Source organism: Zeugodacus cucurbitae, chromosome 4 (genome assembly GCF_028554725.1).
Source record: "Zeugodacus cucurbitae isolate PBARC_wt_2022May chromosome 4, idZeuCucr1.2, whole genome shotgun sequence".
In the NCBI taxonomy this organism is placed as follows: domain Eukaryota; kingdom Metazoa; phylum Arthropoda; class Insecta; order Diptera; family Tephritidae; genus Zeugodacus; species Zeugodacus cucurbitae.
In genome coordinates this window covers 36,356,186-36,370,746 of record NC_071669.1, presented here as the reverse complement: position 1 = coordinate 36,370,746, position 14,561 = coordinate 36,356,186, and the positions used below count along the sequence as shown (strand labels likewise).

At 33.7% G+C, this 14,561-nt stretch overlaps 1 protein-coding gene across 11 annotated transcripts in view; it reads left to right on the top strand.

Annotated features, from left to right (window-relative positions):
* Positions 1 to 14,054, top strand: part of LOC105211544 (four and a half LIM domains protein 2) — a 215,092-nt gene extending 201,038 nt beyond the window's left edge. For 8 of the 11 annotated variants that reach the window (XM_054230332.1, XM_011183035.3, XM_054230330.1 and 5 more), the window contains 3 exons: positions 11,575 to 11,744; positions 12,321 to 12,507; positions 12,588 to 14,054. In XM_054230332.1, coding sequence (XP_054086307.1) covers positions 11,575 to 11,744; positions 12,321 to 12,507; positions 12,588 to 12,745 — 515 coding nt within the window. In that variant the 3' untranslated portion in view covers positions 12,746 to 14,054. Of the gene's footprint in view, positions 1 to 5,796; positions 6,115 to 11,574; positions 11,745 to 12,320; positions 12,508 to 12,587 lie in introns of all 11 variants that reach the window. The other 3 variants (XM_054230333.1, XM_029039824.2, XM_054230334.1) reach the window with 2 other exon arrangements.
* The last annotated feature ends 507 nt before the right edge of the window (positions 14,055 to 14,561 follow it).

The following is a 14,561-nucleotide window of genomic DNA, read 5'->3' as shown; positions in this document are numbered from 1 at the left end:
GTACTGAAGCAATAAAGCGTTTAAGATGACTGTTATGTCATATGTTTTAATGTCATATGTTTGAATTGAAGCAATTGAAATCTTAGCAACGAAAACCAAAGAATACAACAACAATTTTACAGACTAACTTCAAATTTCACTGCTTTTGTCAAAAAAAATTCAATGAACTCATCTCCAGACAGAATTCGGCTAATTTTATCTGTTATCTAGATGTTTATATCTTGCATACTCTTATTCATCTTCGAAATCTTACGTCACTGCTGTTGTTGAGAAGCGTCTATTCATTGAAACTCAAAAAAATTTTGGCGAAACAAGTTTGACACGATATCTAACAGCGCAACGAATTCGTCTTTATAATTGCTTATTTTTCGCACCCAGCAAGCAAGTGGCAAATCACCAACAGCTGACGTTACAGCGACGAAATATTATTTAATATTTATATCTATGCATGCGTTCATCAATGCAAATTGAAGAAATCTTCAGGTGAACAATATTGAAATTAGCTTCGAGTTCTAAACCAGATTTCCACAGAAAGTTTTAAAGCAAAAATCGAAGTAATCCGTTTCAGACAAACAACAAAATATAGGTATATACTTATATACGCACATGTGAGGTAAGTTTTCCGTCAACCAACAGCGGCTTAATGTCTGCCGGAGAGCCGCGAATCACGTTGATATGACATCATGGCCAAAATTGATAATTATGTGTGTTGTTGAATTTCCAACACACAGTGACCAGTTTCACTCGCCGTCTCCAAATTTCATACACAACTAACTCTAATTCGTAATTTGGTAATTTTTATATTGCTGAAGCACATGCATACCAACATTTTCGAATAAATATTGTGTTCATATGCGGCTCTGGTCATTTGTGAATGTCGAAAACGAGCGAAATCGGCATTATTCAATTAGAAAAAAATAATAATTTATTACAATCAAGCGCAAACAAATAATTAAAAAACAAACAGACAAAGTATAAGGAAGTATAAAAAGTTGAAAATGCAATTAATGGAAGGAAATTGGAGGCGCACATGACAGGAAATTTGTCTGAATTTTGTTTTGAAAAACAAGAAAGTATTCCCTTTTTCGGTCTTCCCAGCAGTATTATTCATTGTTGAGAGCTAATAACAATTCGAAATTAATTGGAATCTCTTGTGGTATTTATTCACTGCGAAAACAGCATCGAACAAATATTTGTTTTTGCCAGCCACTTTTAGGCCATAATTGTACTCACCAATTAATTATACATAATATTAATGAATATGTAATTGCTCTTTTTACATATTTTCTGAAGGAAAAAGGACATTTATTACCACAGTTCGCTCTTAACCCCTTGTTGTCTGACGGTACTCTCCAGTACCACTTCGAATTTTTCTGTTTTAAACAGAATCGCTGAACTTCTTGCTGCAAGCAGACCAACGGTACTTTAAAGAACAAAATAAAGCACACATATAACAGTACTTTTTGTAATATTCGTGAATTTTTCGCTCTCTATGCTCATTTCAAGTTAGTGATTTCCATAGTGCGGTCGTAAAAAAAAGTGTTGTATTATTTTACTTATATATTGTAAAATTCTTAAAATTTATCCAGAGAAACTTAAAGTTTTGCTAATTTGGCATTTATTATTGAAGACGCAAAGGAGTCTAACTTTTTTGTTTACCAGTGATATTTGATTTTCTGAAGGAGACTTGTAAGTACCGTCGGGCTCTGTTGGCCTTGTTTTTTACACACAACACTGATTTCCTTATATACAGGTTTATACAGATCATATAATATAATATCTGGAGTTATATTATATATAATATAATGGCTGGAGTTCACGGCAGATTTTTGACAGAAAATCAAATTGCTTCCATTTTGGAAGAAATTCCAATTGATAATGCACAAGATATGGATATTGAGAGTGAGGTTGAAGTTGAAGATTAAGAGGTGATGACTTCACCGAACGATGAAGATCAGTTTTTGATTGAAGTTCTAAATCAAATTCAGGAAGAAGAAAATGAAGAGACAAATATTTTGCCGGAAAATTTCCGAAGCACAGCTTTTGAAGAACCGTTGCGAAAATGGAAAAAAGGTGAGAAACCCACCGTGGTTTCACAATTTGACTCAGTAGAGGGAGCAGTAACTGTTTTTTTTAGGATATGGAAACGCCAACACAATTTTTCGTATCTTATATGGAAGCCATTATGGAATGAATCATATTTCATTCAAATTTATATGCGGTACAAAAAAATAAAACTTTGAATCTACAAAAAAATTAACTATTGGCATTTACCGGCATAAACTTTTGTATGGGCTACCATCAGCTGCCAAGTTATCGTCATTATTGGAGTATCAGTGAAGATCTTGCAGTCCCCGTAGTATCAAAAGCCCGAAACAGATTTGATTTGATTTTACGTTTTTTGCATGTAATTGATAATTCTAAAATTCCGGAAAACAATAAGGATCGGCTATTCAAAATTCGCTCTATGATTGAAGCTCTAAAAAAAGTGAGTCAGTACCGAAAGATGTCCGATTAGGTAATTTGGGGATACATTGGCCAACATTTGGTAAAAGTCGAGAAAGATGTGAAATGTGCAGTTTAAAAAAAAAATTCAGTCAAAGCCACATTCGAAATGTCAACACTGCGGTATATTTTTGTGCTGCAATGAAAAAAAGAACTGTTTCTCCGAGTATCATGGCATTAATGTATGAAAAATATGAGCTCCTCAAGCCCGACGGTACTTCTAAGTACCATATCCTTTTTTTATACTAAGATGTCCTTCACATTTTTTTGTTGTTTTTATTGCTTAATAATATATGACTACGAATGGAAATATGTGAAAACTTATTAGATAATTGCCTTCTTTCTTGGTTTGGTCAACAAGGGGCTAAACTAAGCATAAATATGAGATCATAACAGTCAATGCTTCATAAAAAATGGTCGGATATTACATAAATAACAGTTTTTGGGCTTAATTTTTCATATTGTTGTCACTGTTATTGCGAAGTTGTTGTTATTGTTGTAAAGAGAGAAAACGATTTGAAACAATTATTAAGAAAACTGACGAACTGAAGGTTCAGTAAGACGCTTGTTCAAGCTTAAGCGCCTATAACGTTCACAACAATTTCCGATTTTGTCTTGATTGTGATTTGAACAGAGCGTCATAGACCCGGTCGAAGATCACAAACTTCAGCTTTCCGTAAAATTCTGTTACAGTTATTTATTTATTTAATTGTTAAATTTGTGTAAGTCTGAAGTGATCTGTCTACATGACGAAAGAACGGATGATCCATTTCGCACCCACGTATCGAAGAAGCCAACTGATTTCAAAAAGTCATTGCGAAACCCAAACCGCATGTAATATTTTTATATGTACATATGTATATCTTACAAACGTCGATCGCGCATTTAATTGCGATTGAACAAATAAATTTATTACAATTATTCAAGAAATGACAATTGTAGTAAACAACAAATAAATAAATCACAAAAGAAAGAATAAGCTACCGAGATGTGCTTCTAATATGCAGACTCACACACCAAAACATCATACACGTGGAAGATGTTGAATGAGTAATTTAAGTCAAGCAGTTATCTTTTAGGAAGCAGGAAATAGTTGAAGCTATTCTCAATCAAATCAGCTTTCACATAATTTTAAGCAGATTTGGATTCATCGTTTTGTAGTTTTATCACGTTTTGAATTCTCTTTTGACATGTTTAGTAGCAAACTTATACTTGTAACGTATCAGTAGTTGAACCGTGTTTTATGAGCACATACATTGCATAAGCTTTAGAGGCACGTTCCCTTTGGAAATACGTAATATTATGTACCATTCAATAATGGAAAGACTTAAATTAGTGAAAACGATTGGGAATTCAATGACAACCTTATAATTATAGATTACAAATAAAGTATCTTAATATTCCGTTATTGAAGTGGATTCAATATAAATTACACGGTGGTAAATACTATCGAATGCAACGAAGCTTCGTCACGCGCACAATTTACATGGCGCTGTCGAGGCTCCGCTGAATCGATTTGAAGCATTCCTCTTTGGGTTCTTTTGTTTAAATCTCGGGCGAATTAATATAAAGGGTGATTCATTTCGAGGTTCTCTACTTTTTTAAAGAAAAAAACACAGACTTGTTGAAACTAAATGTCGCTCAGATCACGAGATTCAATTTCAAGCATCAAAGAGTCGGCTATCATGGCGCGATAACGGTCGCCTTTGACGGTTACGTTGTCATCGGCATCACCAAACCATTGTTTTTTTATGAAATGTCAGCTCTTGAATCAGGATGTCGTCCTTCGTCCCAAATGTGGCAAATTTGCTTGTTTACATTGAGCCAGAAATGGGCCTCATCGAAAACGTTGGATCTTCTTGGAACTTTTCAAGAGCTCATAAAGCTCAACCATACCGCTTGAATGTGTAATTATGAATTAATTATAATGAATGTGACTCTGTGTGATTTCTGTTACTGGTGGTTGTTCCCACAATTGTTTATGCTTTTCATTTATTGACTCTTTGTAGTTCAACCACAGGTCGTTGAAATCAATATAATATTTCGATCGAAGCAACCACAAGCGATCTCTTACACAGTGTTTACCGCTATATTCTGCCCCAACAATTACATACATAAATATTTCGGAAGTGTGACGCTTCTTTCACACAAATTCTCATATTTCACTGCATTTCCAGATGAACCCACATTTGTGTATATATAAATTCGCGTATAGAACAAGTAAGGAAAAGCTATGTTAGGGTGCAACCGAACATTTTATACTCTCGCAATTTATTGATGTAATTTTATTAATATAACACACAATTTGACCATATATTCGTCATAAAGTCTACTAGAATAACGAAAATATACGCTCACTTAAATTTGCTAAGATATCAGACATATTAACCAATATATGCGGAATAAGCCCACCGTATTTTTGAAAAACCTATAATAAGGTACATGGGAGTTGGGGAAAGTTATATTATTAAGTGAACCTCCACTTTTCTCTAATAAATATATAACAATAATGAAATACCAATCTACGTATTGTGAATGTGTATAGTTCATTCACTTTGTGGTAAGCTCTGTTGTTTTCACTTTGTGCACTAAGTATATAGTTTAATAGCCGTCAACTCCTGCCTCTAACTGCTCCTTTGCTACTCTCTACAATGTGTTATTGAAATCGAAAAGTAGCAACCAGAAGACACAGCCAGTCCCATCCATTTGTTTCACATTGAAAAAGATGAAAAAGGAAGAAAAGGAAAATCGTGACTTACTGAAACTGGTAACCAAAAGTCAATGGGGAAATTTTACCAAAAAATTAAAAAGACATTTTCAGCTCTGCACCTTCCACACATAAATACATATCGAGCAATTTAGTTGCCCAATTTAATTGGCTATTGGTAGAAATAATGCAAAAGTTAAATGACAGACACCCGAACGAAAGTTTTATTTTTCCAAATTCCGCGGGTAAGCGCCAGTATGTTTCGCTGGTTTACTAAATGTCACCGGCGTAATTGTTGTTGTGTACCGTCTGAGCGCGGGAAAAGCGGTTGGAGTTGTTTGGTTGACATTCACGCAGTTTCGCCGCATGTGTACTAGGTATTTTTAAAAATTACTTACAAACTGTTTGTGTTGAACGAAATATAATTTTGATCATTAAAACTTTTTCCGCTACGCTGTTTTCACTGCACTCGTATACGCTATGCCGTCGGGTGAGATTTTCGCAAACTGAAGTAAACACGCCAACAATTTTTCAAATATGAAAATTTGCTGAAATTTATTAAATTTTGTTTGTTTTGAAACTAGCAACAAAATTGCGTCAGTGTAGAATAGTCAGTACAAAAGTGTTTCGAAAACTTAACGGTTCATATTTCCCCGAAACTAGCGTATAAACACGAACAATGACCGACGTCGACAAGTTATCTTCGCGAATGAAATCGCGTTTGCATTTGCAAACGAAAACCATCGGCGCGGATCGCATACGAAAAGCCAAAGAAAATAATGAGGATATTGCTGTGTTGAGTATGTTCCTGCCGAATGCGTCGGCGCAGGAGGAGAATCGCAAATTCCATTGTGCCTTGGGTGATTTCTGTCGCCTCGGAGATCCAAGAGCCACTAAAGCAGGTAAATTCAAACACTTCCAGTCATTTACTGAACTAAAATATTTACCTTAAATAAACCAAAATGAATAGTGCAACTATCGGTTAAATTATTACTATATTTTATCAACGGCATCTGAGAGAAAGAACTATTTCATTAATCAACTGGGTCTCGACTGTAACAAATTAGACGTTTTTGACTATAACTATAAAAAATCCAACTGATTTATCAACATAATATTTCAATCTTGTCCCAAACTATTTATCAAACAGTATTCTATGGAGAACTTGAACTTATTGCTTTGCTATCTCCAAACGTAAAGCTACCCAAAGGATCTTCCTATTATAGCCTGATTATGGTCGACGTTGGTAGATACTTTCATAAACAACGCAATGAAATAGTTCAAACCCTTCATATACGTATATAACTCTAGAAATGGCCGTGATTTGGTGTTTTCATTCAACCGCACTGCAGGCCACATGACATCGGTTGTATGTTTCTCAGATTTTTTTTCTTAGACTATTTTTACGAATTTATTTCAAAATCTCATACCGTTATTCAGAGATATTTGCCATATAAGCGCAAAACATCAGAACACGCCAATTTAATTTCGACAACTATTACACCGAAATAACTCCGCCCACTTAGAAAATAGACACATCACCGAAAGTGGCTAAAAAACGATGACTAACTCTTTCTGAACAACATTCATACTTTTTGCCCAAATTTATGTGTTACCTTAGATGAGATCACTTCAATGAACACTGTTCAACTTATTCACAGTAATTTGTTTCGGATGTAGAGTGGTTAATGAACAGCTATTTGCTATGATTTAGTTATGTAGTTCTGAATATATACATTCAAAGTAAAGCACAATCATATGAGAATGGCAAGCACATTATTAGGGCATGAAACCGCCTCGAAATACTCGCAAAGCAATTGTCACACCTTTTCCACATTTCTTTTGAACAGATTTCTGCACGAACGCTGAGATACTTTCTCACAATGGTTAGACAACTCCGTAGATAGGAAAGGGTCCTAAATAGTAGTGTTGTGTTCTCGTCCCACTTTCACTGGACAGCAACCATACGGCGGAGTGCCAATTAGACTCAAGGTGTTGTTCTTATTCTTATTGTATGTATAGTAGTAGATTGTCCCTTTTAAGTCATGAATGACGTGATAGACGAGTTCCTTTGAGATACCAACGATGTTACCAACTAAGTCAATATAATTTTATGGTCACCGAACAAAAGATGCTCATTGGGCATGTTTCTTTAAATCGTATTAGGAACGTTATTCCATAGATAAATGCAAAAGGTTTGAATATAAGAATTATAAGGGAAGCTGTTTACCGGAGTTGTGCCATTTCTCGGCGCACGACTGCTCATGTTAAAGTACTATATTGGCAGATAGAGAATACTACTAAAGCTTCTTCTTCATAAAGAAAACGTCAAGTACTATTCAAAATAAAATGGGGTTATGAAAATGAATCTACATTTCAACAAAATATTAACAACACAATTATGGCAAAAGTCTTTCTTAGGTGAACAAGCCATGTCCGTGAGACATTTGTTCATTTTAGTCAATTAATTCGCGACATTTTTAATTAACTTTTCGACAACTGTCAAACTCAAACCTGAAGCCTATATATTCCCTTCAAACAAGCAATAATGTTTCTAAGCGTATAACTCTTATTATTAACCCAAACGATTACCCTCCTCCCGCCCAACCGACGCGTGGGGCGCAGTCCGCATACGAGCGGAATTTGCCGAGTCTAGAAAGGCAAGAGATTTTTAAGCGTCCGGTTCTCAAACTGCTCAGCTACAGAAAGAAACATTTCAACAGCTGAGATTTAAAAATTTATAAAAACAAAAAGTTAAAAATTTCTGAATATTATTTATTAAGAGAAGACAAAATAGTTTTTTTGATGCTAAATATTGAGTCAGATGGATCAAATGTGCTGGAATGCGAATTAAAATCATGACATATTCGGCAGAATGGTTCATTTAACTCAAAATTTGTTCTAGAAGATTTTAGAAATAATGGTCTAAACTGCCTGGATGAACGCAATGGGACATTAAACTTAATATCAGACAAAAGGAATGAACTACAAACTAAACCACTCAGAAGTTTTACCAGAAAAATTATACCTAGCATTTCTCTGCGACTAGTGAGTGTGGGTAGATTTATAAGTTTTAAACGACTAGTATACGGGGGAAGATTCAATCTTGAATCCCAATGTAAGTGGCCTAAAGCAAAAAGTAAAAATTGTTTTTGAACGGACTCAAGCTTATCAGAATGGGATTGATAGCTAGGATTCCATACCACAGAACCATACTCCAATATAGGCCTTACCAATGTTGTAAAAAGAATTTTAGTAATATACGGATCACTAAATTCTTTAGACCAACGTTTAACAAAGCTAAGAGCACCTTTAGCTTTTAAGACAATTGAATTTACATGAGAATTAAAATTTAGTTTAGGGTCCATATTAACTCCTAAATCAACAAAGCTAAAAACTTGCTCTAAACTGAAGTTATTTATTACATAGGGGGAAAGATCAACAGTTCTACGGGAAAAGCACATCGTTTTACATTTTTTAAGATTCAGTGGCATATCATTTTTGTGACACCAAGAAACTAAATTATTTAAATCCGATTGCAACTCAGTCCTTTCGTTATGAGAAGTATATGATTTAAAAAGTTTTACATCATCCGCATATAATAAAATTTCTGAAAACTTAATTACTGAAGGTATATCATTGATGAACAACAAGAACAGAATCGGGCCGAGATGACTACCCTGTGGAACCCCTGAAGTGACACTAATTGAATCGGATAATGTATTATTAAATAAAACTTGTTGTTTTCTGTTAGTAAGATATGAGGATACCCATTCAAGAAGTCTTGGTTGAAAACCAAGAAGATTCAGTTTTTGCAAAAGAATTGAGTGGTTTACTCTATCGAATGCTTTACTAAAGTCTGTATATATAACATCAGTATTCTTATTATCCCTAAAACCCATTGACACATGGTTTACAAATTCAAGCAAGTTAGTTACTGTAGATTTCCCTTTACAAAATCCATGCTGAGAGAATGAAATTAAAGGAGAGATTAAGAAAGTTATTTGGTCAGTGACAATAGCTTCAAAAAGTTTGGGTATAGCTGACATTTTAGCTATCCCCCTATAGTTCTCAACAGATGATCTAACTCCACTTTTATGCAAAGGTAATATAAAAGAGTTTTTCCACATTGACGGAAAAATACCTTGTTTAAGAGATAGGTTAAAAAGCTTAGTTAAGGGCAGATAGATATATTTTGCGCAATTTTTAAGAAAGCTTGAGGGAATCATATCAGGGCCATATTTAAACGAATCTTTTAACGTAACTAAATAATTTAAGACATCTGTTTCAGAAATAATTGGTGTATTAATTACAGTACTCGGACATAACACTTGATGATATGGCACATTCATAGGGTAGTTTGAACAATAATTGGATTTGAAGAATTCTGCAAACATATTAGAAATAATATAATTGTCACATGACATTGTTGATTTATATTTCATCGCGGACGGAAAATTTGAAATCCTGCGTTTGGAGTTAACGAAACCATAAAACAATTTCGGATTACGAATAATATTATTTTTTACTTTGATTATGTAGTTTTTATAACATTTTTTGTTAAGTTCCTCAAACTGACGACGCAATTTAGAATATTTTAAATAGTCAACAAGAGCTCCAGTTCTTTTATAAAGTTTAAAAGCACGAGCTTTTTTATTTTTTAATTTACATAGCTCATTCGAATACCACAAATTTGAACTTTTTCTTTTGATAATAAAACATTTCGGAACAAATCTTTCAAAAATATTAAAAATTGTTTCATTAAAATGTGATACATTTAGTTCAATATTACCACTATAATCAGGCCAAGTCAATTTAGAAAGTTCACAATTAATCTTTTTGAAGTTAGCTTTCGCAAAGTTGAACCGAGAACAAAGGTCCTGTTTGTTGCATACAAGTAATTCGTCTATGATTTCGATATTAATTTCCAAGGCAGGGTGATAAGAGTCCTCTGGCAAAACTAAAGGATCAGATCGGACCACAGAAACTGTTGAAGTATTATCAACAAAGACCAAATCTAAGAATTTACCAAACTTGTTCGGAATTAAGTTAATTTGGTTAAGACCCATCCCAGACATTTCTTCCAAAAACTCATTAAAGCTTAAACGAGTGCAAAAAGGGGTAATGCAATCGTCAACAGATTTCCAAGATACACACGGTAAATTGAAATCGCCTAGAACAATTATGTAATCAGTATTCTTAGCAATTGAAAAAACATTATTTATTAAAGAAACATGCTGCGTATATACAGATAAGTTCGATTGAGGCGGAATATAAGATAAAGTTAGATAAATAGAACATTTATTAATACAAATTCGTATGCATTTAAATTCAATAAAGTCCGCATGAGGAACTTCTACTTCTTCAGATGGAATTGAAGAATGCACAGCAAATAGTTAGTCAAATTTGCAAGAATACTTTGGCAAAATTGTTGACATTTTTATGATAAATACAAAATAATGGCGTGTTACCATTAATATGTTTTGCATACATTAGGAGCATGCTAGCTAACCATGCACTAATAAAGTCAATATTTACATTCACGAAGGCAGACATGAGGCTACACTCATCCAGGTAAAGCCAGGTTATGGAAATATTCTTAGAAGAAGTGAAAACAGTTATAGTATGAGAAACTATTAGATAAGTATTAGAAAACAGAAGTAGAAACTATATAATCACGAGTGAACAACCCTGGTCCATCTTTTTATTCTCTTTAGTCACTGTAAAGTACTCGATGCGGAACTCAAAAGCTTCGCTCTATAGCCGTTTAAGCGGCCGTATTTGGTGGAGTCTCTATAACTTCTGATGACTTTCGCTTCTTTATAATCTCCGTCACTCGTACATTGTCACTGGCAGGCGATCGGAGATGACCCAAGAGAACTTGCCAATAAACCAAATCGAAATATTAGAAATTGCTTGGCATGCAATTTTATTACATTTATTGCCATTTAGTATACTAAAAATCGAAAAGAAAGCACTCAATAGAATAAAGGTATCACTTATTGCCTCCATGATTGCATGACTGTTCTAAGGTAATCACCAACCAGTTGCCGAAAGTAATGAAGCGCAAGTTCAACCATTGTAATTTTAACGAAAGCTACGTACTATTTGCTGTCACTAGACAAAACAAAACAAATAAAATATGATGACCTTCATAGGCTGCCGATATGCCAACAGCAAGTGGGTGAGTGATACGAGGCGTACGTTGCGGCGTTATATATTGATGAGTATGCAGAAGAATTTGTTGCAAGGCGTTGCAGCGGAATTAAATAAAATTCAACTAAAGTTTTCCAACTTTTTCAATGCAGTTGTTTTCAATAGAATCAATTGATTCGATAAATTTGCATTTTATTTACTTGCAGGTACGAAGAAAATGGAGTACAAGACACGCCAGTGGCATGAGAATTGCTTCTGTTGTTGTGTATGCAAAATGGCCATCGGCACCAAGTCCTTCATCCCCCGGGAGCAGGAGATTTATTGTGCTGGCTGCTATGAAGAGAAGTTCGCTACTAGATGTATCAAATGCAACAAGGTGAGTTCTTTTATTTAGAGTTCGATATTAAAATAATTAAGTACGGTTTCAATATGTATGCCAAACATAATGACAGTCGCAATAGACAATCCAGTGAAAAACGATTTTCAATTATTTTTTTCTAGTAATCTGAGAGAACAGTTTTCGAGCTTTGTGCTTGTCAATCAATTTCTACAAACTGACAGATGTTCCTCAAAGTAGTGACGTCGTTAGATTTTAATATATTGTAATGAAAATGCTTCTCTTATCATACATTTCAGATAAGTAAAGCTCAACTCAAATATATGAAGTTTTATCAATGATAATCTAAGGCTGTACTTAGAGTTTTATCGAGTAAAATTTATTTACAATTCTAAATTCAAATAACTGAACTTTAGGGATACCTCAATGAACTTTGTTTTTCTCTAAAAAAAAAACAGTTCGAAAACTTACGCTTCTATGAGTCTTAAAGGTTAAAAATGCCAATACGACTTGAATCCTTTACTTTTCAAATTTATTTTTCGCTTTATTTGACAGCAAGCGCAGAAAGCTTTGAATGAGAACTTTAGATTTTAATTTTTTTTTTTAATTTTCCAGGTAATCACTTCAGGTGGTGTGACCTACAAGAACGAGCCATGGCATCGGGAATGCTTCACCTGCACCCACTGCAACATTACGTTGGCCGGCCAGCGGTTCACTAGCCGCGATGAGAAACCCTACTGCGCCGAATGCTTCGGAGAATTATTCGCCAAACGTTGCACAGCTTGCGAGAAACCCATTACCGGTAAGAATTTGCGTCAAATACATACATACATATATACATATTGGAAAAATATTTAAAAAAATATTCTCTTTATGACACAGGTATTGGCGGTACACGCTTCATCTCGTTCGAAGATCGCCATTGGCACCACGACTGTTTCGTGTGCGCCAGCTGCAAGACCAGTCTAGTCGGTCGCGGCTTCATCACCGACGGCCCAGACATCATTTGCCCCGAATGCGCAAAGCAGCGACTCATGTAAGGGCGCACGCATCTAGGCAATGACACAGCAATAGGCGTGGCATGCTCTCTCTCTGAAATTACAAATGAAAAGATCGCGAAACTTATTAAAAACACAAGAAAAGTACTAAAATAAAAATATTAAACACAAAATTGCTGAAATGTAGATGTACTTTATAAAACGAAACACTTAGAATACAACAATCAATACAGCAGCCTCGAAGCGGAAGGTGTGGTAGGAGTACGAGTACTACTTTTGAGCAATAAATATGCATATTTAGCGAGAAGATAAAAAATATAATAAGATTAAACAAAAAATTTATGTAAAAAGAAATCTTTTAAATTATTAGCTGTTAGTTTACCTCGATTAACAAGAAATTATAATTGTTATACTTCGTAGTTATGAGAAAGCTAAAATATACACTTTTCTAAAAATCTGAGCCATACCGCATTCGACTTTAAACATTTTACGTGTGGCGAAATTTGTTGGTGTGGAGCGTAATCATATATGTATGTATAAAAATAGGCATTTAAAAATATTGAGACAGCAAAATCATATTATGTTACATGTACATCTGTATGTATGTGAGCAGCTGGAGAATTGAAGTGAGCTGCAGTTTAAATTTCACAAAATAAATAAACACGAAGCAATGAAATCACTGTTATTTATGTACTATGTAGAAAATGCAAATTGCCACAGCGAAAGAGCTAAGAGCTAAGCCATTTTGTTTTGTTATTGTCTCTAAATAGGTATGTACATATGTGTGTATATTTAACTGTATTCAAATATTTATGCCGAAAAATAATTTAAAAATCTCTTAAATCGTGCAAAAACTAATTTACTTATTGGGTTGCTTCGGTCTGTTAACCATAATTTTTGTTATACAATCTAATTGCTATCTAAAAATTTTCTAATTTCTAATTTAAATATTTCTGAAACTGAGATTTATTTATTACACTAATGCATAATTATTAATTAAATATTGTTTAAAAACTTAATTTATGAAGAAGGCCAGCATGATTGCTTCTATTTATTTTATTTTTCAACATTTTTTATAAAACTAACTAATTTATCTTTGAAGTGCATATATACATATATAAATATTATTTTGAAATGTCATTCGTTGGAATGTACTTATGTACACAAAAAAGCTTATGAATAATATGCAAAATGTAAACGGGGGCAAAAGTGTAGACTTAAAACCCATTATTATTTACAGAAGCTGGCAATAGAAAAATACTGCGGAATCCATATTGATGTAATATTAAACAATTAAAAATTAAATAAATAAACAATTAAAGTTAATTTATTGGTAATGCTATTACTATCATTATTGTTGTTTTGCTTTTGTTCGGTTGTATTTATTTCCTCTGGATTACATCCAAGGAGACAAAGTCTAAATCAAAGTGTATTCAACAAAGTGAACCACGTACATATATGACATTTCATTTTTTTACCCGAATTTGACATGTTTGTTGCCATTGATTTAACCCTTACCTTTATTCAAAAATTCAAATTCTGAAATTCAAAAGTGAACAAATTTCAAACCAAAAAAAAATATTTTTTAAATGAATAAAAGAAAATGCCAATACTTTCTGCTTATGCAAAACAACTCATGGAAGCAATTTACTCGTACTAAGGTTTTGTGCTCCAACTGACAAATTGCAAACAATTTTATCAATATATATTATATTGTTAAAGTTAAAAAGGACGGGTTAATGTAAACAAATACATGAATTGTTTACTATTGTAACGGATTTCCAAAATCTGTCGTTTACTCTAAAACTCTACCCTGAGTTCGATCACTGGATTGTCAAATAAAAGTCACACTTTAATG